The sequence below is a fragment of the Branchiostoma belcheri genome, unplaced genomic scaffold (assembly GCF_001625305.1).
Source record: "Branchiostoma belcheri isolate BF01 breed outbred unplaced genomic scaffold, Haploidv18h27 scaffold158, whole genome shotgun sequence".
NCBI lineage: Eukaryota > Metazoa > Chordata > Leptocardii > Amphioxiformes > Branchiostomatidae > Branchiostoma > Branchiostoma belcheri.
The window spans coordinates 186,607-213,966 of NW_017803024.1; the positions used below are offsets into that span (position 1 = coordinate 186,607).

At 43.0% G+C, this 27,360-nt stretch overlaps 3 protein-coding genes across 3 annotated transcripts in view; 1 reads left to right on the plus strand and 2 right to left on the minus strand.

Moving 5' to 3' along the window:
- Positions 1–9,573: 9,573 nt before the first annotated feature.
- Positions 9,574–18,457, minus strand: LOC109465797 (protein disulfide-isomerase A6-like). Its single transcript, XM_019763239.1, has 13 exons — positions 18,302–18,457; positions 16,568–16,712; positions 16,042–16,099; positions 15,399–15,525; positions 14,374–14,507; positions 13,860–14,081; positions 13,247–13,396; positions 12,749–12,830; positions 12,199–12,271; positions 11,617–11,689; positions 11,128–11,213; positions 10,466–10,562; positions 9,574–9,992 (listed from the first exon to the last, which is right to left on the minus strand). Exons 1-13 carry the CDS (start codon positions 18,315–18,317, stop codon positions 9,915–9,917), a joined length of 1,341 nt encoding a protein of 446 aa, XP_019618798.1. The 5' UTR covers positions 18,318–18,457; the 3' UTR covers positions 9,574–9,914.
- A 1,740-nt stretch (positions 18,458–20,197) lies between these two features.
- On the minus strand, positions 20,198–22,991 carry LOC109465788. Its single transcript, XM_019763226.1, has 4 exons — positions 22,496–22,991; positions 22,054–22,356; positions 21,193–21,945; positions 20,198–21,108 (listed from the first exon to the last, which is right to left on the minus strand). Exons 1-4 carry the CDS (start codon positions 22,989–22,991, stop codon positions 20,198–20,200), a joined length of 2,463 nt encoding a protein of 820 aa, XP_019618785.1.
- Positions 21,282–27,360, plus strand: part of LOC109465787 — a 17,720-nt gene continuing 11,641 nt past the window's right edge. The window contains exons 1-4 of the mRNA XM_019763225.1: positions 21,282–21,304; positions 25,746–26,116; positions 26,271–26,573; positions 26,689–27,194. Coding sequence (XP_019618784.1) covers positions 25,747–26,116; positions 26,271–26,573; positions 26,689–27,194 — 1,179 coding nt within the window. The 5' untranslated portion in view covers positions 21,282–21,304; position 25,746. The remainder of the gene's footprint in view (positions 21,305–25,745; positions 26,117–26,270; positions 26,574–26,688; positions 27,195–27,360) is intronic.

Genomic DNA, 27,360 nt, shown 5'->3' on the forward strand with positions numbered 1-27,360 from the left:
GTGTTCTTTTCTTAAACATCTCTCAAAACACATAAACAGATGATGAACAGATAATAACAACTAAATTTCAGTTGTAAAAAATTTCATTTGTAAAAGTAAAGAAGCTTGAACATTATGAAGTAGTTTAACTGTAATTTTTAACACAGGAGATTTGGACTTACCCAAAGTTTTGACTGTGCAACTCCAATCTTTGTTAAGGAATGAGCAATACATACACACACAAACACGCAGACACACAAACACACACATGCACAAACACACGCGCACGCACACACTCATACACACACACACAATCTCTTGTGTTGGAAATTACAGTTTAAATTGCTTCATAATGACTTCTACCAACACAGATGAACTTTCAAGACAAGGAAAGAACATGTCTAGCCTGTAGCTATTGGTTATTTCTATGTATACTGTAAGACTAGTTACTGTACATTCTTCCCTACACCCTGGACTGTTGCCACTAATGACAGCCAGACCTGGCCAAGTCTGACCTCAATCAGCATAGACTGGAAACAATAAACCTGAGTTCTCATGTCTGGAATGATTGGGAGGGCCTTTTTAGTCTTCATGGTCTGTAGGCAGCCTCCCCAAATCATCTTTTGATAATCAGTACATTAGCCGTAAGTGTTCCTAATCAGCTCTGAGAATTCAACATAATTCGTAATCGGCGATGGAAATTTTGTGTAACTCGTAATCAGTACCCCCCATGCAGGCCCTCAATTGGAACTACTCTCACACCAGCCTGTACCTCCTCCAGCCCCCATAATCAGCCCCAAGTTCCCAGCAGAATGCAGGTCGGAATGTTGAGGAATGCGGCGGTCACTAAATCACACAGGAGTTCAGACTCCACCCTGTAAGCCCTAGGTGCCAAGGGACACAAATCGCTTACATACCGACCTCTAGAACTTATACATGTACACCATAAGGGCTAAACTTACATATCACAACTGATGATGATATTATCATCATCAGCCATACTCATATACAGGACCAGTCATTTCATACACACTAAAATCACACAGGAGTTCAGACTACGCCCTGTAAGGCTGGGGTGCCAGGAGACCCAAATGTCTCGAATACCGACCTCTACATGTACATATCTCATAATCCTATACAGGGCTCCATATCTCATGGTTATACCGATATATCTCATATACAGAACCCACATGGCTCACATACCAACCTGCTTACCTCCATATCTCATGGTTATACATGTACGTCATGTACATGTACACAAGTCATACACAGAGCCAAACATCCAAATCATCATCAGTCATACTCGCATACTGACCTCTACATACGTACATATACCAGGGTCCCATATCTCATGGTTATACACAGGACAAGGTCGATATATCTCATATGTAGGACTCACATGTCTCACATACCAATCTCCATATCTCATGGTTATAATAATATGCTGAAACGAAGATCCATATCATCATCAGTCATATACACAGGGCTCCATATCTTCTGGTTATGACTGGGCCAATTTATCTCACACGTCTTACATACCAACCTTCATATCTCATGGTCATACACTGGGCCAAATATCCATATCACAGTCAGTCATACTCATATACAGGACCAGGCAGATACATATTATATATCTGGTACTCTCCAAGCAGAGGTTGATGGGGAAGATTGTTACCTTTGTATAACGTCAATAAATCTTCCCATTTATATGGCCCATTTTTTTTTGTCGCTACCCCAACCTGGCCAATGGATACTGCCCGGCCAACTTGATACTGTCTTTTTGCCACCCTATAATCTGCTTGGAGATTGCATATCTTTTACACAGGTCAAAAAAAAAAATCCATATCACTACTAGTATCAGTCATATATACAGGACCAGTCTGATATATCTGGTCCACAGGACTTGACCCCAAACGACTTGTGCTGACAAGTCTTCTCCCTCCTGTGTGAAGTCTGACTTTGGCCTTGTCTCATGTCTGCCTTCTCTCACAGTTCAAGTTCAGAAGTTCATGGTCGTGAGCTTCTGACATGTCTCACCAACCTAACAATTCCAGATTTAGCCAGTTACCTCCGGCGCAGACCAGCAAACACACATGGTCAAACTTTCCTCGCATTCTTAGCTAAAAATCCACCTTCAATTCAGGCAAAACTTTTTCAACTCTTCATTCCTTGTCATGATCAACTCCATGATCTGTATGGTTAGATCACTAGAGATCGCCAGAGTTTAAGAAAAAAAAAAGGTCATCCCTACCTACCGATTCTAATTTTTTCACGAAATGAAACAGTTTTTTTTCCTAGGCCTAAACGTTTCTGCCGCATTTCCAGGAGGTATCCTGATCTGGAGCTGTTTTGGCCTGGAAAACTGATTTGCCACAGAAGTACAGAAATAGCAGATCCAATAACAAACTCAGTCATCACCTGTTCTGTCAGCTGGACCTAAAACGATGTCGTAAACTTCCCTGACCTGCACATGCCATGCTTCATCATACAAGTTTATTAGCTTAGAACATTAGAATTAGAACAACAGAACTTTAGTTTAGAACCCTGGAATTTTAGAACCCTGGAACTTTGGATCCCTGGAACTTTGGAACATTGGTAAATTAGAACATTAGAACACTGGAACATTAAAAATTTAATAGAACTTCAGAACAGCTGGAACATTAGAATAGAACTTCAGAACACTGGAACATGTACAACTCATTGACCAATGAAGACATCTCTATATTACTATAATTTCATTTTGGAGGAATTCTAGGCATTTCAAGGGGCATTTTTTATGATATCAACTTCAAGCTTGAGTTATTTGGTAAGTACAGTTATAACTAGTTTCTGGCATGGAAAAGTGATTTGACGCAGGCTGACAGAAATAGCCAACATCACAACAAAACCAAAACATCAGCTGTTTCTGTCATCTGTTCCAACTTCATCATACATGGTGATCAGAAGGTGCCTGGGGCAAGTCTAGCTTTTATAGGTTCTTGGATAAACAGAGACAATCCAGAACCGTGCCTGATCCTAACTCACCATTCAGGCATAGAACTAGATAGGCACGGTTCTGGATACAATAATAACACTGTTACTGAATGAACAGTTGTTAAGGTTTTGGATACAATAATATTGCAATAATATGATATAATAATTAAGTTTATTGCAAATTCCTGTCCAAAGGCTAATTACAAAGAACAAAGACAAAAGAACATTGAAACAGGGTACAAAAATAACTACAAAGCACAAGGTGAGAGTGTGAAGGTTACCTGTCTAAAACTATATCTGAAGGGTTTGACTCCTAATAATTTCGTTGTTAGAGTTCAGTTGTTAGAGTTATGGCTGTCCCAGACCCTGTGTCAGCTGTTGCCCCAGTCTGTCCTGTCAGGTGCAGGGGTTAATCAGGGTCAGGCCACTCCATATCTGTTCTGTGGATGACGTCTGGGCAGGCAGCAAATTTGGTTTGTTATTGTTATTCCAGCCAAGAAAATGCCCTTTTGTCAGAAAAGTCTCTAAGTTCCCCATATTTTGGTAAATAAAGCAAGCAACATAATAAACTTTACAGTACTTTTTTATTGAAAAATAAAATAATTTTCTTTCTGCAAGTAAAATGCATAGAAAATGTAATGGGCAAGTGAAAAGTTGGTTTGGGCAAGTGGAAATGACCATGTACATGCCCGATTTGATAGTTCAAAAGGATTTTTGAAAACTTGTGAATGTCCAACCCTCAGCCTGTGTTCACCTCAAGATTTACAGTAACTGTATGTTTGGCTGTACTAGGTAGACATTAGTCATCTGGAATCCATCAGCTGACTCATACTAGTTGTGTGGATGTTGTTGAAACAATGGAACTGAGTCTGGAAATGTCAAGTACTAAATAACCCAGTCTTGTTTTGGCACAGTCTTCGAAAGGTCGACTAAAGAATTAGAATTGTTGCCCTTTTCTTTTTGTATCACCAAAACATTAGCCTCTACCAGGCTTGGGGAGGCGGCTGGAAAGAGTAGAAATAGCGGCAAACTGTTCTCTCAATGGACAAACTCCCTTGGCATGCTTATCTCTCTATTTGGCCGATTTCTACTTTTTCCAGCCGCCTCTCCAAGCCTGGTAGAGGCTACCAAAACATGAGCGTTCGACTGTTGGCTCAGTGTTGCTGTTTTATTCACTGTTACATCAGAGTTGGAGTATTGGGGGAATGTTATCCATGATGGGTATGAAATGTCTGAACGTGTGATGCCTCCTGGTCTGGCTTTGTGTGTTTATAACTGTAACACAAGAATGTTGCTTGGCATTTCTGGGTATATATCATAAAGGGCCTGCATGGGGGGGTCCCAACAACGCTCTATAAGTATGAGTCAGGGCCCAGCAGTAGTTAACCTGGGTGTGTGCAGGTTAGAGTCGGTACATTTGGTACCTAACAACAGCCGGCACTAGTCATTTATCATCTACTGGCACTTGCACTTGGTCATGAACTTGGAGGTAAGGAACAGAATCATGAACAAGTTCAAGGAAGTCTAGACAGAACGTCCTTGCTTTACCTCAACGAGAATCTACAGGGCTCGAAATACTATCATCTGCATACCTGTCTGGTGCAGGTAACATTGACCCAGACATTTGGGAAGTGAATGGGTCATACTAAGCTATAACCTGTTCAGAAATAATTGCCATTATGTCTTTTACAGTTCAAAGGTGGTGACAGCAAACATACCCATACATGAACTAGTACAAGTTTGGTGCAGGTAGGTACCTGCACAGTTTCAATTTTAGTTTTACCTGCAGTAACCCGCATATGGAAGTTACATTTTGAGCTTTTACGTCGATGAAGGTTAGACATCCAGGTAATACGATACGCCAAAAGGCAGTTACTCAAGCAACTGGATATGACTTTGAGCTTTTAGTTTTAGTACATCTAGGTGTGGCAGGCTGGTACAGGGAGGTTCGGAGCAGAATTTTGCACCACAAACATGTCGGCTGGCAGCCAAATTTCTGCAGCTAGCATGTACCTCAGGTCAGAGATGACATCTGGAATGTTTCAGGTTTGACTCCTGCTGGGAACACATGGGAACAATCCTGGCTCCTAAATATGTATAGGTCCAGGTACAGGGCTGGAAATATCACCTGCATATGCAGGTTAGTCAACTTAATGCTGGTAAAATTGGGACTGTGCAGGTATTTCTGATGTCGACTTGCTCCTAACCTGCACTGGTTCAGGTTTGACTCCTGCTGGGAACACATGGGAACAATCCCGGCTCCTAAATATGTACAGTTCTTCACTGATGTACAGGTCTAGGGCTGGAAATCCCACCTGTATTTATATTATTATATGCAATTATATGCAGGTTAATATTCAGGTTAGTGCAGGTAAAATTTGAGCCATGCAGGTGTTTTTGATGTCTACCTGTGCCATAACAAAATCAAGTAACATGATGAACATCTAAAAACCGTAACACCAACCTAACTACCTACTTTGTCCAAAGTTTCACCCAGACAACATTGCAAGGTTGCCAACATGCAATGCCAATGATTTGGTTTAGGTCTGGACTTACAAGTCCGGAACCAAACCTAAACCTCTGGACTTGAATCCGGACCTGAACCTAAATGTGGGTTTAGGTATGCAGCACTAGCGACAACAACACCAAAGCAATGCCTTAATACCTGTACATGCAAAGTTATGTTAATTAACTTAACATAATCAATGACAACTTTTTTTTGTGATTTCTACTGATTCTACACAAATTTTTGCTGAAAACAAACTTGTATCTGTGAAAGTGCCTTTTCTCACATATATATCATAAATAATATTATGATATTATAGAAGATTAAAATAATTTTAACATTTTTGACCCGGTGATAACCCTGACATGCCAGCTCCAATCATCCACAGGCCAAACCAAGTTACCTGACCCAAATATTTCTCACCCAAACCGAGTCCCAATCCTATAAGGGAGGCGGCACATTCCTTTTTATCTAATATGAAAAATTCCACAACCCCAACATGGTAGAGACAAGGCCCCTCTGCTAGCCTCTACCAGGCTTCGGGAGGTGGCTGGAAAGAGTAGCCTCTGTAGCAGGCTTATAGAACTGGGGGTTTGATGGTCTTCGGCTGTTTTCTGAAAAAACGGGGGTTATTCAACCAGGCCGGCTATGTTGTCTATATGCAATCAGAAAACAACACATTAAAGCTCCCAAAGACCCTGAAGACCCTCAAAACCCCCAGTTTTTGGCATGCTGTGAAGGCTATGGAGGTAGAAATCTGTCAAATACTAAATAGAGAGAGATAATAATATGCCAGAGAAGTTGACAAACTGTACTCTCCAGCAGACCAACTCCCCTGGCATGTTATCTCTCTATTTGGCCGATTTCTACTCTTTCCAGCCGCCTCCAGAGAAGCCTGGTAGAGGTAAACCCCTCCCCAACACAAAAACATTCTGTCTGCTCTAACATGTGAGAACACAGCTGTCATCAATCGAAAACAAAATCTGACATTAGCTGCAACTTTTAGCCACTTTATTTCTAACTTTCCTTCTCATTTTGCCTTGTATAACGTCACCGATCTTCTGAAAACTCCCCCAAAGTTTCCCCACCCCAAAAATCACACAGCTCGTTTTTGCCCCTCCCTACTCATACATGCGATGAGTTGAGCTGTCATGTCGAACATTCCAGATCATCACTTATATTCACACTTAATTACATACTTTAATATTTGCTACTATTATTCCTTATTTTCTACGTTAGCTTACAGTCTTTATTCAACAGTTTGGGAACCAAAAAGTGAACGAAATATCGAGATTTTTGCTCTTGTTTATCACTAGCTATGTAGCGTCTTTCTATCGGCCATCTTGGATAATTTATGGTCCACAACTTTCGGACGACTCTACATGTTGGTATGATTTGAGTATAACTTTGAAACTTTTCAGGATAGAAAATAGCTCAAAACACAGACATCTACTGTACTTGTGCGTTGTTAAATCGGCAGGGATAAAACAAGGAGCTTACGGGAGGCTGGGGAACGTTGTACGGGCTTGGGGCGTGCTACTACGAGCCGGCTAGGAGCGGGCACTCGGAGGGTGGTCCATGGACCTAACTATCCGCATCATGATCAAACAACTCACAAGTTTCCTAGAACTCGCATCTAAACACTGGCGTACGGCGCCGTTCGTGAACGACTCTCAATCTTACCGTAACTCCTGTGGTAGCTTCTCGGGCGTGGTGTGGACGGGGGCCCGTCGGAGATGGAGTGGCGACCCGCTGGTTTTCGTCTGTCAGCGTACGGCGTTACTCCGTCTGTCAACGGCGCGTACCACCTCTTGGGAGTGTAGCTCAGCCTCCAAACTCCACAGTTAGATCCCTGTGTTGTTTTTACCGTGTGTTTCTCTCACGAAATCACGCCAAGTTGAGATCCGCGCACGGGGTACGCCTTTTTCTCTGGTTCAGCCTCGTCCAGACGATAAGCTGAGGGAAAATCGAACCCCGGTTCGAGCCTGTGAACTTGTTTATGTAACCCGATCCGCTCCTGGAATGCGCCCCGCCAACCCGGGAATGGGTTCTGCGTAGGGCGTACCACTTTCGCCGCGGGGGTGGCCGGCAACTGTTTCACACTTTTACATCATTAATATTCAAATTTCAAGCAGATGTATGGCGCCGGCTTTTTTTTCTGTAAGTTCGCGGCCGTATTTTCGCATCGGCACTCTTCGAATACGTACAAAACACTCAGAAAACGTAGAAAACAAGGAGGGTATAACGTTGTGTGCTGTGCATCGTGAAGTTCAAGGTTATGTATTACATTTACATCTATTATACATCAAAGACTGAATCAAGTTCAAGTTCATGCCAAATGATGGGCACAAAAGTTGTAAGCAGCTAACTTTTTAGAATAACCATGGAGGTAATTTATTTTTTACCTCCATGGAATAACAGACTGTTTTCTCTAGATTTCGGCCAAAAGAGGTACTACATGGTAAGCCTTGATGGCCTAAATTTACATTATAAGTCTTTGTTTTGACGGTACAAAATCGCGTAAAATTCTATAAAAGAATCTTATTGTCACACGGAAGGGTGACTATAGTATAATACTAGATGAATATGTATCTCATGACGTCTAAAATCCCTTCTATTAAAGTTGTATGCAAACTTTCGACAGTTTTGCCAGTCACCTCATGGATCAAAAGCGCTCCTAGCAGATACTTGTTATATTGCAGCATTTTATTGCTATGAACTTCAACACCGAAGGGTGGCTCTACTAAAATGAAAACGTGTCTCATGAGTTTTAAAACGTTGTAAGCAAACCTTCGACAGTTTTTCCATCCATCTCATGGATCAAAAGCGCTCCTAGCAGATACTTGTAATACTGCAACCTTATATTACTGTGACTGGCTTCAGAATTGCCCCAAAATATAGATTCCAAGTCAGCTTCCTTTTCATCACGTGTAAGCTCCTGACATAATTGTAAATTCTGTTTCTTGATTTTGTGTCTTAATTTCGTATGTATGACTTTGATAGTTGGTAAATTTTCTTTGCTTATGTACGCAAAGTTTTAGTACTATGCTGGCATTTTCATATTTACTAAGTTCTGAGGGAGGCCCACACGTTTTCTACTGTTATCATTATCATGCATTATCTAATATCCTTGTATATGTGAAATTAACTAGCTATTATAGTATAGCCTCTACCAGGCTTTGGGAGGTGGAGAAAGAGTAGAACTTGGCCAAATAGAGAGATAACATACCGGAGGAGTTGGTCCGCTAGAAGCAAACTGTACTCTCTAGCGGCCCAACTCCCTCAGCATGTTATCTCTCTATTTGGCCAATTTCTACCCTTTCCAGCCGCCTCCCAAAGCCTGGTAGAGGCTAGAAATTAACAGTAAGCAACTGGAAACAAAATGAAAGCACCAAGCAGATGTGGAGACTGCATGATTTTTATTTGAACATAACGTTACATTCTAAAGTTCACAAACAGAAACACTGATATCGCAAGCCCTAAAAACTGGGCTAATCATTACATAACATCAGTTTTCTCTTCGTGTTTACAAAATTGGGTCTTCATGGTGTGCTCAAGGTCATGATGACCTTGTAAGAAATTCTCTTTCAAATTTTTTTTACTTGAAATAATCAGCATCAGGAAAAGTCATCCCTATGTAACATTTACCCCCCTTCATAATACAAATTGGTACAGTCCAGTATACTTGTTATCTGTACATATCCTCAACTTATTCAGGGGTCTCCCGAGTCAAACAGGTGTCAAGGTCATTTAGAGGTCAAGTACATGTGCGAAGGTCATATAACAGTAAGATTGGTGGGAAGGTCATTCGGTATAAAGACTGGAATGGTATAAGTGCAGCTGACTATACTTAATCTCAACATACTTTCAACCTGGTGTCCCAACCTATTAAAGCTACGTATACCAAGACTCTTTTCTCCTCTATATATTTGACAGAGAGGATAGAAAAGACTTGCTTAGAAGTTAAAATATATTGGGACATCAGGCTTACACATATTACAGATGTACTATATAAATTTTACTGCAAATAAGGCCCTCTTTTACCCCCCACATCTAGTAGGTTTCTGTAAATAATTATTGTTAAATTTTTTCTTTTCTCAGAAAAAAAAAAATGTGACAAGAAGTTACTTAGTATAGGATAGGCAACCAAGGCCTGAGCATTAAGGCAAGGACTTCTTTACACCAAGATTGCACAGATTTTGTACAGAGAATTACAACTATTCAGCTTCGATAATCGTTTCATAAACAAAAACAATTTGTTTACAAACAACGTTGGCAGTTCTACCACTATTCTAAACCAACCCCCCTCCCTACATGAAATGAACAACATAAAATATTACTTTCTTGCAACTTTTGATAAAACTATATTCTTCCACTGGAGTCACCTCGGCGAAAAAAAAAACGAGTGAAGAAAAGAAAAGAAAAAGGAGATTTTTCTGCTACGTCTTGAAGGTCCTCACAATTCGTCCTTGGTGTCTTCTTCAAGGTCGTCCAGTTCCACGTCACTAAGGTCCCATTCTTCTTCCTCAGGTAACTGGAGAGGGACGGAAGGAACACACAAGTCAGTCTTCAGTATCTCAAGACATGATGAGCCAAACCCAGAACAAGTCTTGTACTTTTACAAGATCCCCCTCCCTTTTGATCAAATGCTTACAAATAATTACGTATCCATAAAGTCTTGTATGAATAAGGTCACGTGTCTGTAACTGTAACTCTTGCAATATTACGTTTGGAAGTGATTGATCATTAATTATCCTGATGAAGGCGATGAAGTGGTCATTGAAAGTACAATGTATATTTTACAGTTTTCCTTATTAAATATTATGTAGCAAATGATATACTGTCCAGAAAGAAATGCTAGTCAATGCAAAAGTCACTAGAAAGGTTTTCTGTTTTGCCTGCAGAATTTCCAAATGGGTCCAACTTATGGATATCTTAACAAACAAACAAACAAACAAACAAACAAACAAACAAACAAACAAACAAACAAACAAACAAACAGCCCACCTGTCCATCCTTTCCATCCCATGGGTCGATGGTCTGTACTTCTGGCAGCGCGGCTCCTTTAACTGGAGCAGTGGAACCTCGGCCAACTGACAACTCCCTGTAGGAACAACATTAAACATGTTAGTCAGTACTGTAGCCTTACTGTCTAACCTGTAAGTTAGTGTAACCCATTACTGGCAGGGCACCTCCTTTAACTGGAGCGGTGGAACCTCGACCTACAGACAGTTCCCTGGTAAAGATATGAAAAATACACAAGACAATCAATTAACAACTTAGATAATACATAGATGAGCCAAAAAAACAGTTACTCAAGCAACTGGATATGATTTTTGACCATTTGCAAAATCATATCTAGTTGCTTGAGTAACTGTTTGTTGCCTTATCTTGTTACCTGGATGTCTAACCTCCATTGTAAATGAATAATTATAATATTATACTGTATTGTATTGTATTGTACAGGAGGGAATGGAAAAGGCTGTATTATACATTATCATTATAAGAGAAAACTTCTTAGCTTTTATTGAACATTCCAAACTTTAAGGTAAAGTCTCAGTCTGTCCATACTCAGAATATAATGTACACAGAGGCACATGTACTACAACGTTATAAAGTTTAACATTATCATATATAAGTACTTCTACAGGAATTAACCAGGTCGTTACCTGAGAAACTCGTTGATCCCTGATTCGCTGAAGGAGCCCTTTAATGTGGCGTACTTCATTTTTCTGGAGTTCACTGCTGCCATGGCCTGGAGGGGGGAGGTAAGTACCATTTACTCAAAAAATAGTTACTCAAGCAACTGGATATGATTTTGGAAACGGTCAGACGTTTCAGCTAGCATCCACTAGCGTTCGTCAGTGACAGTTCCTAACTGCTTTTTGGCATATTGTATTACCTGGATGTTTAGCCTTCATCAACGTACTATTTACTCATCCGTCAGTTCACAAGAACTTCAGGAATACTAGTTTTCTTTCTTATTCAAACAACTGTAAACATTACAGATTCTAAAATAACATGTACAAGTTCTGAATTGCATTGCAGAAACATAGACATTATTCTTGGCCCAAATGTTTACTGACTCAGGCATGTCTGTGAAATCTGCAGAAGACAGAAACAAAGAACCACATAAACAAACAAACAAACAAACTTACGGGATATCCAAAGCCTCCAATGCCGAGAGCCTCCTCTAGTTCAGACTGAGCTCCTGCCTCTGCCCAGACCCAGCTGTAAGAGTAAGAGTCATGTCAGTCTTAAACTCACCAACATATCACCTCACACATAACACATCTGCCCAAACCCAGCTGCAGACATGTAGGAAAAGGAGTCAGAGTTAAGAACAGGCCACAACTCAGTCTTACACTAATGTATCATCACTCTCATTTCAACCCAGGATCTACCCAAATCCGGCTGATATGCAGGGAATCATTCAGTTTTACTCCCTATCTCTTTTAAAAAAAAAAAATATACTACATATTTTTAATCAGTTCGGTTGCCATGAAGGCTCAATATCCACTGATACTATCCAGATCAAACTGTTCACAGATCGACTCGGTGCAGCAACTCACACCCACCCGTCCGCTTGGCCCATCCCTATGCTCTATTCTACGACGGTAATGTTTTTATGTTTTTTTCCTATTTTGTAATCTTTTCTCCATAACTACCCCACACAAACATGCAGTGTTCAACCCAACTCAACTCCCTGACTACTACATGTAGTATATCGCCCTACTCACCCCCACATTTTCTTCTTGTACTTCTCTCCCATCCCTCTCAGCTGAGTCAGGTACTGGTTTCTGCCTGAAGCTCCTGGAACGCAAAAAACACAACAATCAAAAATAAATAAACAAACAAACAAACAATGCTCCATTATTCCAAAATTTGATAGGCTCCTGAACACAACAACACAACAGTCAAAAATAACCAAACAAAACTATGCACCCAAAACAGTTACTCAAGCAACTGGATGTGACTTTGGAAAGTTGGAAATGGTCAGACGTTTCAGGTAGTATCCACTACCTTTCATCAGTGACACTAGAGATTGCTAATTGCTACTAATGGCTACCTGAAACGTCTGACCATTTCCAAAATCATATCCAGTCGCTTAAGTGATTGTTTTTGTCGTATCTTATTACCTAGATGTCTAACCTTACCTGCAAAACATACATGTGAATATGCAGCTCCATTATCCCAAATATGTCATAGCTGTGTTATATCTGCATCAGATTCTGAGATCTGCATATATTATGTAAATTACTACATATATTATGTTAATGAGAGACCCACCTGTGTCGAGTATATGTGGCAGGAATGACACCACGCACAGCTGTTTCTCTGAACATGTTTTCATGACCTCTGCACCCACAACCTTCAGAAACACACAAGGAGAGAGAACAAGGTCAATATCTCAAAATCAAGTCTCCAATAGGCCATTATTACATTTAGAGATAGATCAGATGTTTCCCCCAAACACGAATGGAACAGAAATAGTTTCAAAAGTTGTTAAAGTATAGACTAACCTTGCTGACATTTCGGTGTCAATCTGCCACCTTCCTCAGAGCTTCTGACTGGAGTTCTGCTTCTTGCTGCTATATATAGCTGATGTAGGTGGCACTTTTGCAGTGAAAATGCAATCCCAAAAAGACATTGGCTACAAACATGTATAGCAGGGAGAAGCAGAATTCCAGTCAGAAGCTCAGAAGAAGGTGTCTGTTAGACACCGAAATGTAGTCTATCTTGGTTGTGTAATAGAAAACCCCTGTATCCAATTGCAACAGTCCTTACCTCCAACACCTCGGGTGGTGGGATGTTCTCAGCGACTGCATCCAGTGCGTACTGTACAATGTCGGAGGCTGTTCTCCCGCCCTCGTAGTTTGTGGCGTCTCCGTCCTTCTTACCGGCTGCAAACACCTTAATGGTCGGGAAACCTTGGATCTGGGGGAGGGAATAAATGACAGATTAGTCAACAGAGTAAATTGTAGTGTCAAATTGCTGAGTGGCTAGGTTAGCAGACAGGAGAGGAGTTATGGGTTCAATTCTTGGCTAGAAGTTATGTCCTTGGGAAAGGCATTTTGCATGACTTTCCTCACTCCACCATTTTGCATGACTTTCCTCACTCCACCTTGGTCTAAAATGGGTACCTGACTTTGGTTGGGGAGGTAAAGGGCAGTGGATGGAGAGGGATGGGCTCTGCCGTCCAATACCGTGCCCTAGACACAGTGGATCAACAACCTACTGCCCCTACTGGCTCTAAAAAGACTACCTTTACCAGTACCAAATAGATAGTTACAGCAACACATGATGGCTAAGACATAGTGTCCAGTGTTACCTCACAGCTTGCTATAGTATGTTCCATGTAGAACAATGAAAAATCACCTGGCTACAGGTATGCACTTACCTGATACCTGCTGGCCATGACTGTGTGCACGGTTGCGTCCAGAGCTCCCAGCTTCACCTTGCCCTTCAGCTCAGTGGCTGCCGAGGCCCACTCCGGCTCCAAACGTTTGCAGTGTCCGCACCAAGGCGCGAAGAATTCAACCAACCACAAGTCGTCACTGTTCAGGACTTTGTCTTCAAAGTTCCCGTCTGTTAGTTCGATTACGTCGTCTTTATTTCCTGCCTGAATAACAAACAGATAAACAAACATTGACCAATCAGAGGTCGTCGCTTTTCAGGACTTTCTCTTTAAAGTTTCCATCCATCAGCAAATAAAACAAAAAATATCAATCAAAAAAACAAATAATATCAATCAAATTGGGCAGTATCTAAGTTGCAAGAAAAGAGGTACCAGTAGAAAAGGTTGCTGCCTAACAAATAGAGAATTTGTATCCTGTATGCTTAAGGTAAAACAGACCGACTCCATGTCACAAAAGGAATGTACAGTGTATGACCCACTGACCCCTGTTACTGACCTTACTGCCTGACCCTTGACCGCCGCTGCCCCCTGACCCGCCGGACTTGCCGCCCTTCCCGCTCAGCCTCGCTTTCACCACCTTCTGCACCTGCTGCATGGCCGAGTCAACCAGCGCCTGGGCAGATCTCGCACCTGTAGTAATCAATAATTAATCAATCAATAATTAATCAATAACCAATTGTGAGTGTAATAACCAATCAATATGTCAATAATCAATCAATCAACCTGCTGCAGGGCAGAGTCAATCTGCCTCGGCAGATCTCGCACCTGTATATATCAATAATCTATCAATCAATCTGTCAATAATCAATCATCTTTACTACCTGACTGTGTCTACTATTGCCTAGGCAGACCTCAAGAGAGAGAGAGAGGGAGAGGGAGGCAAGAGAAAAGGAGAGAGGGAGGGAAAGAAGGGAGGGAAGGGAGAGAGAGGGGGAGAGAGAGAGAGACAGAGAATAGGAGAGAGAGGGAGAGAGAGAGGTTGAGAGGGGAGAGAGGGAGAGAGAGAGAGAGTGACCACAGTTGCTACTTGCTAGTACACAACAGATGTCTGCTTCAAGTTTATATTGTTGGAAGTGTGCATGTGTACACCTCTCCATTGTTGTAGTCGCACACAGACACACATGGACAGATCTACTCACACAAATGTATGTAGAGGGTCAAAACCCTCGTGGTTGCCAAAAGAAGAATGGTTTGACAACATAAGGGAGGACTTCCACCACTTGAACTTACACAACATCAACCCACAGGACAGAGGCAAGTGGCAGGCTGTCATCAATCCTCAGCATCAGAGTGCAAGCACGTCTAACCCTTGGGAGACGGGGAACAACAGATGATAAACTGGACAGTGAGTGAGTGTGTGTTTGTGTAAGTTTGTGTATTTAAGTTGTAACAGTATGAAAGCCTCACCATTTTAATCCTCAGGTTTGTCCTTGTGTGTGTGTTTTTTCATGTTTGACTGTATGTTTGACTGTATGTTTGACTGTATGTTTGACTGTATGTTTATGTGTGTGAAAGCCTCACCATTGTAGTCCTCAGGTTTGTCCTTGTTTAGTCCAAAGACCTTGATGGTGGGAAACCCGCGGACGTTGTAGGGACCTCCGACTGACTGGTGAGCTGTCATGTCCACTGCACCCACTTTTGCTACTCCCTGCATAGGAGATAAACAAGTGTTAGATAAACAAACAAACAAACACTCAGACTGATTGGTGAGCTGTCATGTCTTCTGCACCCACTTTTGCAACTCCCTGCAGGAAGGGGAGACTGTTTGAGTCCATTGCACCAAGTTCAGTTACTACACTCTGTAAGAGGTCCTGTTGTATCCAGAACCGTGCTTTATCCAGAATCACACTCATGCAAGGTTCTGGATAGTCCGCATGTATCCAGAACCGTGCTTTATCCAGAATCATACCCAGGCAAGGTTCTGGATAGTCCAAACGTATCCAGAACTGTGCCTGGGGCAAATCTATGTTCTTGGATACACGGAGACTATCCAGAACCGTGTCTAACCCTAGCCCAACCCATTCTGGCATAGAACCAGACAGGAACTGTTCAACACTGCTCAGTTTATTGTCCCAGTCAGTAGTGGCTAATGTATTCATAATTGAAACATACACAAGATAACATCAGGGTCCATTTTCTCTTTGTTCCTGTCCATTTTACTCACCTTGAGTGCTGTAGCTGCCTTCTTCCATTCTGGTACCAGGTTCTTACAGTGGCCACACCTGGAAGGTGAGAACAAGCAGGGTTCTTAAGAAAGTTCTAAGAACATCATCAACTACATCATACATATATAGTCCTGTTCTCTACTGTTGGTTGTAGTTTATGTGCTGTGTACTGGTACGCTGAAAATGTTTAGGTTCATGAGTAAAAAAAAACAAAGTCAAGAACCAATCCCGGACTTAATACAAAAAAAACAAAAAAAAACAAACACCTAAAACCTTCCATAGAATTCAAAATCTGTGCTGAGAAATGAAGAAAACATTGCCATAGGGCATCATCAAGTGTCCATGTTATGTGGGTTTAGCCTTTAGGCACACAGCACTAGCTGTAGTGTGTACATAGAATTTTGCTATCCAAGGCCAGGCACAGAATTTACAGATAAAGAATTATTATCACCTGTATAGTGAGAGTGAAATTGAAGAGAATGAAAGGGAAAGTTAAGACGGTGAAAGGGAAAGGGAAAACCCCACCAAGGAGCGTAGAACTCGACCAGCCAGACGTCTCCACTCTGGATGACCTTCTGCTGGAAGTTGGTAGAGGTCAACTCGATGACATCATCACTGGGGCTGTACAGAGCATGTGCAGTAGCCGCTAGGAATGCCACAACCAACCAACCTGGTCAACAAATAAATAAACAGGTCAACAAACAAACAACACTGGGGATGCACGAAACATGGGTAGTAGTGACTTGGGGAACCTGGCTTCAAGAGAGCAAAGATATTTTTTTGCTATGTTTCTTCTTCTTCTTCTGTTCCAAACACTGACCTCTGACCTGGCCAATGACCTGATTTGTTGATGTCTGTCACCATGGTAACTGGTGTTGGGTTACATATAATGTTGCAATTTTATAGTAGGAAGGATTTAGTCTCCTGTCACCATATACTAGTATATGAATGCATTCGAGTAAGAATTAACAGAGCAGACCATATGTGAAGGTAAACATTAAGCATTTACTTTGCAAGTGTTACGGTCAATTCAATATTTCAATATTAGTAGGTACAATATTCTCGCAATGTTAAGTAAGTTTTCCAAGTTGAATGTCTTAAAATATACTCAGCTCAGCCCCCTCGCCAACCCACACCCAACCCCTGACCCCCTCCCCCACCCTCCCCCCAAGGCATGACATCACATATTGCAGAGGTGGCAGCTTCTGATTGGTCAATACATGGGTAGTCACTAGATTTTAACCAATCACAATTCTGCTAAAAACAGCCTGCAGTTTAACTAGTAGTTGAGTTACTGTCACAAATTAAAGTTGTGCTTAAAATTTGACGATGTTCTAGCGAAATGGTAAATGATATACTCTGGTACAAATAAAACATTTGAAATCTACTCTAAACTCGCATGTAGGTAATAAAAACATTGGATTACGATATATTACTGTGCTAAACTTACTACGGTTTGGAAACAACACTTAATCAACGTCAAGATCTAAACTCCTAGTCTTACTAATAACTTATTAGCATTATTATTAGTAGTAAACTGTCATTCTTTAAAAATACAACTCAGTACATTTGTTTACACAAAGGCATAAGATCTTATATATGACCCTTTCAAGCATGTCATTGTATTCATAACAGTAAACCTAAGTAAATGAAATGAAATGAAAGGATTTGCTTTTTGTATAGTACGTAGAGATATTACAGGGTTATTAGTGAGGGAATAGAAACAAACTGTACCTGCTAGTAAAATAATTAAATTAAGTTTATGACATTTTCTGTGCAATCTTGCACTGTTAACACGACTTTACAAAGCAGTCTGCCTGAAAGTACACATAGAAAAATCTAACGTTAAACAACACGTATAAAAACTCGGCTAACATAAATTAATATCTAATGCTTGAACATAAACAAACTAAATTGACACGAATTTAGACCCAAGAATTCTCGAACTAGGAAGTGATTTTAGCACCAGCTTCTCCGACTGTAACTCGCTTCTCCTAGACTTCTTGTAAGTTTCCTTACATGAACAACTTGGTTTAACGTTAACTAAAACCTTCTAAAACATGAAAACCTCACCTACAATGTCTTACACACCGTTTTAGACACTTTTTGAGCCACAACTTTTACATGCTGTTCGCAAAACTACACTATGAAGTAGTAGCACCAAAACATCGCCCACAAAATCAGCGAAACGGACGAATTTTTCACAGAATTTCTAACGTTTAAACATTACTACAGCTTTTCACAGATCCGTATTCTTACCTGTGTTGATTTCCATGCTGTTTTTCGCCTGTTTTTTGCTCAGAAAGTTGGAAGTTTTGAAGGTTTACGTGGACAAACCGGACAGAAACTTACAGCTGGTACAACATGGGAACCCGGCCTCTGCCGTGGAGCCCGCTGATTGGTCCACGGCACTGCACATGCGCACTGCGTGGGGAGGCGGGGTTAAAGGTCATCGAACGGAGTGGGAGGGGCAGTTTAGATCCAAGCAGATGTGAAGAGCCAAGGTGATCATGAATTTCTCAATTTACCCCCGTTTTTTGGACGTATAACCCAGACAAAATACGGGGTGACAAAGAGTGTTACAGTATTGCCTCACAGCAGATGCTTGGGGAAGAAAGGGACAAAATTCAGACAATTTATTCACTTAAACTTAAACTTATTTATTTATTTATATGATCCAAGGACATTGCTTGAATGTCATTGTATGATCGAAGGATGTAAAATAATCACAAGTTCTTGTTTCGTGTTATTTTGTAGTGAGCTTTGTCATGTCACAAGTTCAGGTTCCGTTGGAAGACTTTGTATTGTTCATTTCTATAGAATAAGGCATAGAGGTAGAAATGACGTACAGTCTGCAGTTCCACCATTTTCCGCTAGGCGTTGCTGTTACATAGCTGATGTCGGCTCACTGGGTGTAAGCTTAGGCCATGTTGATTTGATTATATGGATGACATCCGCCGGGAACCCCAAAATTGATGCGCGCGTGCGAATAAAAAAAGTTTTGAAAAAAAATTGTTGTTTTCATTATGAAATCTACGTGGTCATGAAGGTTGAACAAATGGGAGTCCCATTTATGGGACAGAATATGGTTTGGCGAATGATCTAGTCTTCAAGTTCATTTCTTTAAAATTTCGTCTTTTTTAGTTTGATTTTGCCATTCTACGACATTGGTATGTTTTTTTTTTTTTGTAACTTACGGTATATTTTTGCTCATTTTGCAAATGTTTTGTACGATTTACAGTATGGTTGAATAATATAATTATAATATAATTAATATAATCAAATCAACATGGCCTTATATAGAGACTCTTACTTTATCTTAAGTAGTGTCAGAGTCTGTTGGTACTAAGTTAGACCACAGAAAAACCACCACTGATTGATACAACGAAAGCAGAACTTTAATTGGTGCAAACTCGATGAAAAAATCTCAAAGATATACAAAATCACAGCTGATACATAATATTCATGTATGTAACTAATGTGCAATCCTATATAGACATAGTGTGGGATCTGTAATACACTGATATAAAATAATTACTGCTGGTACATGATATGTGTAACTAATGTGCAATCCTATATAGACATAGTGTAGAGTCTGTAACACAGATATACAAAATCACTGCTGATACATAATATGTGTAACTAATGTGCAATTCTATATAGACATAGTGTAGAGTCTGTAACACGGATATACAAAATCACCGCTGATACATAATATGTGTAACTAATGTGCAATCCTATATAGACATAGTGTAGAGTCTGTAACACAGATATACAAAATCACTGCTGATACATAATATGTGTAACTAATGTGCAATCCTATATAGACATAGTGTAGAGTCTATAACACAGATGTACAAAATCACTGCTGATACATAATATATGTAACTAATGTGCAATCCTATATAGACATAGTGTAGAGTCTGTAACACAGATATACAAAATCACTGCTGATACATTATATGTGTAACTAATGTGCAATCCTATATAGACATAGTGTAGAGTCTGTAACACAGATATACAAAATCACTGCTGATACATTATATGTGTAACTAACACCCGCATTTTAGTAGAAGCGTAATGGATCAGCAGTTGCAGCATTCGGGCTCGAGTCATCTATATTTGATGAAGGCATTCATCACAATCATGATAGTATTAGTAGTTGACAAATACAGTCACGGTTTGGTTCTCCAAACTGGTCACAACCAGCTGCCCTTCCGGTCCCACAGCCTGGCCGTATGGCCTAGACTCAGTACTGAAGGAGCGGAGATACTCGCCGTGACGTGTGAATATCTGAACCCTCTCGTTCCAATGGTCCGCCACGATGATGTTCCCTGCCCTGTCTGTACAGATGCCGCGGGGATACTTCAGCTGACCTTCACCACTTCCCGCACCTCCAAACTTGAACAGGAACTTCCCGGACTCGTCAAACACGTAGACAGTGTCATTGCGCCAGTCCGACACAAGGATGTTCCCTTCCCCGTCCACAGTGATGTACTGCGGGCCTATCATCTCACCCTGTCCGAACCTCCGCACCAGAGAGCCGTCCGGACGGAACACCTCAACTTCATGACGGACTGTATCAGTCACCAGGATGTGGTTAGTGCGCATGTCCACCGCAATGCCGCGTAAAAGTATGCTCTCCCGAAGTTGAAACCCCGCCATGGCGGTCCCGTCCGTGCTGTACTGTACAACATGATCGGCTGCCCATCCACGCCCCACTACCCACAGTGTGCCGTTAGAGTCCATACTAATATCAGATGGCCCCATGTCCCTGTCCTCTGTACCCGGTACGACTGTTGGGAAGTGGCGGAGGTAACCCCCCTTCATGCTGTGGACTTGGACTCGCCTGTTGTCTGTATCAGCCACGAATATCTCGTTGCTAGGCGACACCACAACGCCGCGTGGGTCCGAAAATTTACCAGGTTCTGATCCTTTCCCGCCAAAAGTGACCTTGCATTGTTCCACGTCTCCAGTAGTGCGAGTTGCCGCTCCCTCTACCCCCGCTTGGGGGCGCTCTTGTTCGCTTACTTCTGTATCCTTCCTTCCCTTGTCAGAGTCTTGCCTTGTAGTCATCTTGTCTTTTTCTTCTTTGTCTTCTTCTTCTTTGTCTTCTTCTTCTTTGTCTTCTTCTTCTTTTTCTTCATCTTCTTTGTCTTCTTCTTCCTCGTCTTCTTCTTTTTCTTCTAGAACTGTCCATTCTTCTCCAACCTTGTCACCGCCATCTTCGGGTCTCCCTGTAGTACCATCAGTATCCGCTAGGCGTGTCTGTGTAGCTGCTTCTGCCTTCTCGACCTCTGCCGGCCAGCCGCCAGGCGGCTTCTCTCCCCTGTACTCCTGTGACCAGCCGCCAGGCGGCTTCTCTCCCCTGTACTCCTGTGACCAGCCGCCAGGCGGCTTCTCTCCCCTGTACTCCTGTGACCAGCCGCCAGGCGGCTTCTCTCCCCTGTACTCCGTCACGTGGGTTGCCACCTGCCTGGCGGCTTTCTCGGCGTACTCTTGAGCCTGCTGCAGCTTTTCGTCAAGAACTGCGTTCGTCTCCAGGGCCTCCTTGAGCCTGTTCTCTGCGATGTTGAGCTTGGAGCGTAAGGTCATGAGCGTGTTGGAATCCACCTCTGCCTTCTGCCGGAGCGCGTTGGACTCCATTTCAGCCTTCCTGAGGTTGTGGACGGCTCGCCTCATCTGGTGTTCCCTGAGCCGGTCCCTCTCGGCCAGAGCCCGGACCAGGCTGTAGGAGAAGCCCTGGTACTCCAGACTCGCCGCCACCTGCAGATGGAGCGGCAGGGCGTCCGAGAACAGGTTCAGGGCCCACAGCCGCGTCCAGCTCCGGGGCGCCCTCTGCTGTTTCTTACGGGTACTGCAGCCCACCTCGATGTCATCGACGGGCAGTTGCCTCTTGACATCTGCAATGGAAGAGATAGGTCTTTCGTTATTGCATGCTTTAAGCAACTCTCAAATATGGCTAAAAGAAAGCGACTTAATAAGTGAGGAGAAATAGCAGCTAAACGCACCGTACAACAGCGCCTCCTGTTGGAGTTTGACGGGTACTCCAGCGTCGATCTGCAGCGACTCCACGCCCATGAATACAAGTCTCGGGTCGGAGTGATCCGCCATGAGCCGCAGCACCGCCGTGTTCTCCCGCGGTATGGAGAAGTGCACCAGGATGCTCCTGTGTTTCTTGTAACCTCTGAACTTGACCTGTGACGTTCTGGTGCCAATTAATCTCGCTATGCTGTTTCTGAGATGGTTTAGGGTTTCCTGGATCATGCGCATTGGGCCTCCCACGACCACGTAGATGTTGGACATGGCATTTTCTGGAAGAAAATATATTTCTATCAACATTTTTGTGGCAATGACTTATTAAGAACCGTACATATTCACTGAAAGAAAGTAAGTTTTGGATGAAAAATACTTGTTTGATGAGTTAATGATAATTTCCTGCATTCCACTTACCTTCTACGCTTGCTCCTTCTTGGCTTGTTCCAGCTTGTGGTTCGGGGTTTTCCGGCTCCACATCGGGAATTCCTGGCTGCAGTTCGAGGTTTTCCGGCTGCAGTTCGGGGTTTTCCGGCTCAAGTCCGGGGTTTTCCGGCTGTGGATCGGGCGTTTCCGGCTGTAGTTCGGGGTTTTCCGGAATCTCTCGGTCAGGCGGCAGGAATGGTCTCAGAACGTCCCGAATCAGGTCCTGCCGTCCCATTCTTTCCAACAGCTCTTCCAGAAAGTCGAGATTTTCCTGGTCGATTTTCCCCAGTTCTCTCAGCTTGTGGAAAACGTCCACCGCCCGCCTGAGTCGAGCAGCCTGGCCTTTCGGAATCAGGTGCAGGCAGAACAACTTCACGTTTGCCGTTTCCTCTTCTGTCAGTTCATCGGAAATACGCAGCAAAGTTTGCACGAAATCAAAATGGCGTCTATCAGCCGCCGTTACCCTTTCTCGCACCGGACCTGCCATCCTGAAAACAGACGATAAAATAGCACCGAATTGCTTAAGTAATTTTTTTTACACTTGCGAAAGGAAAACATAATTATATAAGCACCAAACAAACGTTGCTAAACAGAGTTCACCCCCATGGTCCGCTGCTTCTCCAAACTGAGGCGTGTTTGTTTCTTGTTTACCCAGTCACGCGGACGTGCCTTGTCGGAATACCGTCACGGCTAAACTGCTGTTCAAAACCAACCACTATCCCCTTTACAAATAGTGTATACAACATCAACAGAAGCCATTTATGCCACTTTGTGTTACATTTACCTCGTTTAAAATGCACCTCATGAGAAATGATGATAACTTAGATAACTTATCATCAGAAGTCATTTATTTGGTCATTATGTGTCATAGTTTCGCACGTTAAGAACATGCAAAGCCTCAAGGTGTAAGCCTGTATCCAAGTCCACACACCGTGACCTACTACACAAAGAATGTGCCTTAGAAGTCATTTACATGCATACACTCTGTGTCTCGTTTAGTGTACCAGCAACATGTACCTTCCAAATTCTAACAATAAAAGACAACAGCCTATGAAAATTCCCCTCAAAACAACTTGAGGCGTAACAAAAACCTGTTCAAGTTTTAGACCTAACATGGCGGCCTGTTAAGAACAATTCTCACCTGTAGTGAAGCAGGTGTGACACTCACCTGTGTGACGTCACGGTAAGACGGGTTCCTTAAGACGTAACCAGCGTCAGCCTGCTTCTCCAAGACAAACTTCCTCAGCTGTCTCCTGTCTGCTGACGGAACCTTACGTAGACGTTAACGTTGGGAAACAAACTCGCTGGACGGTTTCTTACCCCCGAATGCCGCAAAAAACTTGAGTTTCATGAAAACAAACTAAGGCTTTTACAATGCTGAATAGGTAGCCTGTGTTTACACGCAACACAGTCTCTCTGGCTGTGGGCATTGACATCGAGGGCGTGCATGGGGGTTCCGAACACGCTCTATGCTAAATTTTGAGAGCCGGTGACGTATTGCGCAGGATTCAAGAAGCCTTCCCCATTACGCTTTACACAGTCTTGCTGGCTGTGGTCATTGACACATTGTGTATCAAGGAGGGCCTGCATGTGGGGGGGGGGGGGGAGGTAGTGATTTAATGAATTGCGCAAAATTTTCGCCACCAATTACGAATTACGCTAAATTTTCAGAGCTGATTACGACTTTACGCTTTGCGGCTAATGTACTATTACGAATTACGTTGATTTTTGGGGATTCTGCCTACGGATTACGAAGACTATAAAGGCCTTACGCAACCATAAACCGTGAGCAAAGTCCAAGGACTCCCGAGTTTGTTTCCCAACTGCCACGTCTACCGGAGGTTCCGTCAGCAGACAGGAGACAGCTGAGGAAGTTTGTCTTGGAGAAGCAGGCTGACGCTGGTTACGTCTTAAGGAACCCGTCTTACCGTGACGTCACACAGGTGAGTGTCACACCTGCTTCACTACAGGTGAGAAACGTTCTTAAGGTGCCACTTCAGCCAGGCCGCCATTTTAGGTCAACAACTCGAAAATATTTTTGTTACACCTCGTCAAATTGTCAAATTTAAGGGCATTACAACACTCAAAATGCATCAATGACTTCTGTGCTACACTCTAGTGGACCTGAAAATACTTTTGTTACACCTTGAGATTTTTTACAGTTCTTAAAGTGCTTGTAAAGGAGCTACGCGTTTTGGTACATGTACATACAGGCTGCCGTTAAATGTGACATAATCTCATGAATGGCTTCCGATGATGACGTGTAAAGGGGGATATGTGTGAGGTGGTTTTAGAATTTAGTTTCACGCACGCAAAGTATGCAAACCTGTACTTTGAATATTCATGTTTATTATGAATAAGATGATGAAAAATATGAAGTTGTTTGAGTCAAGGACTTATCGGGTTTATGATCAGTGATACGCCCCCTCCGCACGTCCGCGTGACTGGTTAATTATTGGCGGGTGAAACAAACAGGCTGACGTTCGGGAGCTGAGATTCGGGGTGAACTCTGACCAGTGTTTGCGCGGGAGATATGAGGACAAAGTCTGCGGTTCAAAACATGACCTGTGGTAGCGCCTCCGCACGTCCGCATGTGGACCGAACAAACACTCCAAAGTTGGCTGAGTTGTAATCTCCAAGCAGATGTTTCGGTGCACGTGGCTGCAAAATACTTTATCAAATTCGCTAGGCAGTATCCATTGGGCTATAACCATTTGCCACCCAACACAGCCTGGCCAATGGATATACATGTATACTGCCTGGCCAATTTGATACTGTATTTTGCAGCCACCGAAATATCTGCTTAAAGAGTATCTTAGCTGATGGTAAAGAATCACCTTACTTAGAAACATTCATATTTTAGTATGGTGACCAGTTAGTCCAACTCGTCCTGCCAACTTGCTAAATGATTAATTCCAACACAAAATATGGTGACCAGTCCCTCTAGGTCTGCCCTGCTACTTTGCTATATTAAGTAATCTAACAACAGTTATCATGGTGACAGCCGTCTAGTCCTGGTCATTGCCCTTTTTGTAGAACAGAAGAAGAAGAAACTAAGAAAAAAACCGTCATGATATGGCAATATATGGCCAGCATCATAGGCCTGTAGTTTATGTGTGTCTAAATACCTGGACATGTGCTTTGTATCTTTGTTATATTTTGTCTGACCCTCCCTCTTCCCCCATCACCTCTATGAAAAGTGGATCAAACATAACAAACAATTTTTATCGTCTATTTTTAGGATGGCAGGTCCGGTGCGAGAAAGGGTAACGGCGGCTGATAGACGCCATTTTGATTTCGTGCAAACTTTGCTGCGTATTTCCGATGAACTGACAGAAGAGGAAACGGCAAACGTGAAGTTGTTCTGCCTGCACCTGATTCCGAAAGGCCAGGCTGCTCGACTCAGGCGGGCGGTGGACGTTTTTCACAAGCTGATAGAACTGGATAAAATTGACCAGGAGAATCTTGACTTTCTGGAAGAGCTGTTGGAAAGAATGGGACGAAACGACCTGATTCGGGACGTTCTAAGACCATTCCAGCAACCCGACCGACAGATTCCGGAAAACCCCGAACTGCAGCCGGGAACAAGCGCTGAAGGTGCGAGTACAGAAGGTGAGTTGAGTCTGGCAACTTTTTGGTCACGCCTCAGGGGTGGAGACATACTCAAGGGAACTCAATGTTATTGTCATGGAATGGCTTTAATTGTGTCTCCCAAATGTTTTCTTTTTTTAACGCTAAAGTCATGGACTTTTTTTATTACTTCCAGAAGCTACAACTTCCGACGCTTTCATGGTCTTTCGCGGCCAAAGTCAAATGGTCCAGGAAACAGTAACCCATCAGAGAGGCCTTTTCGCGTCGCTGTTTGGCACCAGAAGGTCACAGGTCAAGTTCAGAGGTTACAAGAAACACAAGAGCATCCTGGCGCACTACACCGTACCGCGGGAGAACACGGCGGTGCTGCGGCTCATGGCGGATCACTCCGACCCGAGACTTGTGTTCATGGGCATGGAGTCGCTGCAGATCGACGCTGGAGTACCCGTCAAACTCCAACAGGAGGCGCTGTTGTACGGTGCGTCTATTTTGTTTCTCTTCTCACACGTACTCGTCATAAGTTGTTTACAATTCACGAGATTAGAAAGTTCTTCAATTTATACAAAACTAAAGGCCATTTCACTTTTTTGCAGATATCAAGAGACAACTGCCCGTCGATGACATCGAGGTGGGCTGCAGTACCCGTAAGAAACAGCAGAGGGCGCCCCGGAGCTGGACGCGGCTGTGGGCCCTGAACCTGTTCTCGGACGCCCTGCCGCTCCATCTGCAGGTGGCGGCGAGTCTGGAGTACCAGGGCTTCTCCTACAGCCTGGTCCGGGCTCTGGCCGAGAGGGACCGGCTCAGGGAACACCAGATGAGGCGAGCCGTCCACAACCTCAGGAAGGCTGAAGTGGAGTCCAAAGCGCTCCGGCAGAAGGCAGAGGTGGATTCCAACACGCTCATGACCTTACGCTCCAAGCTCAACATCGCAGAGAACAGGCTCAAGGAGGCCCTGGAGACGAACGCAGTTCTTGCAGAAAAGCTGCAGCAGGCTCAAGAATACGCCGAGAAAGCCGCCAGGCAGGTGACAACCCACGTGACGGAGTACAGGTCACAGGAGTACAGGGGAGAGAAGCCACCTGGCGGCTGGCCGGCACAGGTCGAGACATGGACCGAGAAGGCAGATGCAGGTACACACGGACCACTAGCGGATACTGATGGTACTACAGAGAGACCTGAAGATGGTGACAAGGTTGGAGAAGAATGGCCAGTTCTAGAAGAAAAAGAAGAAGATGAAGACAAAGAAGAAGAACGAAGAAGAAGAC

What these genes read in the sequence shown, in the direction of transcription:
- LOC109465788 (XM_019763226.1), bottom strand. Translation starts at nt 22,991, where the DNA reads ATGGCAGGTCCGGTGCGAGAAAGGGTAACGGCGGCTGATAGACGCCAT. An exon ending in ACAGGAGGCGCTGTTGTACG is followed by an intron (nt 21,946 to 22,053) that starts GTGCGTTTAGCT and finishes CTTCCATTGCAG; the next exon opens with ATGTCAAGAGGCAACTGCCC. An exon ending in CGAGGAAGAAGAAGACAAAG is followed by an intron (nt 21,109 to 21,192) that starts AAGATGAAGAAA and finishes AGATGACTACAA; the next exon opens with GGCAAGACTCTGACAAGGGA.
- LOC109465797 (XM_019763239.1), bottom strand. An exon ending in GTCAAGGGTCAGGCAGTAAG is followed by an intron (nt 14,082 to 14,373) that starts GTCAGTAACAGG and finishes TTTGTTATTCAG; the next exon opens with GCAGGAAATAAAGACGACGT. An exon ending in TACAAGAAGAAAATGTGGGG is followed by an intron (nt 11,690 to 12,198) that starts GTGAGTAGGGCG and finishes TTACTCTTACAG; the next exon opens with CTGGGTCTGGGCAGAGGCAG.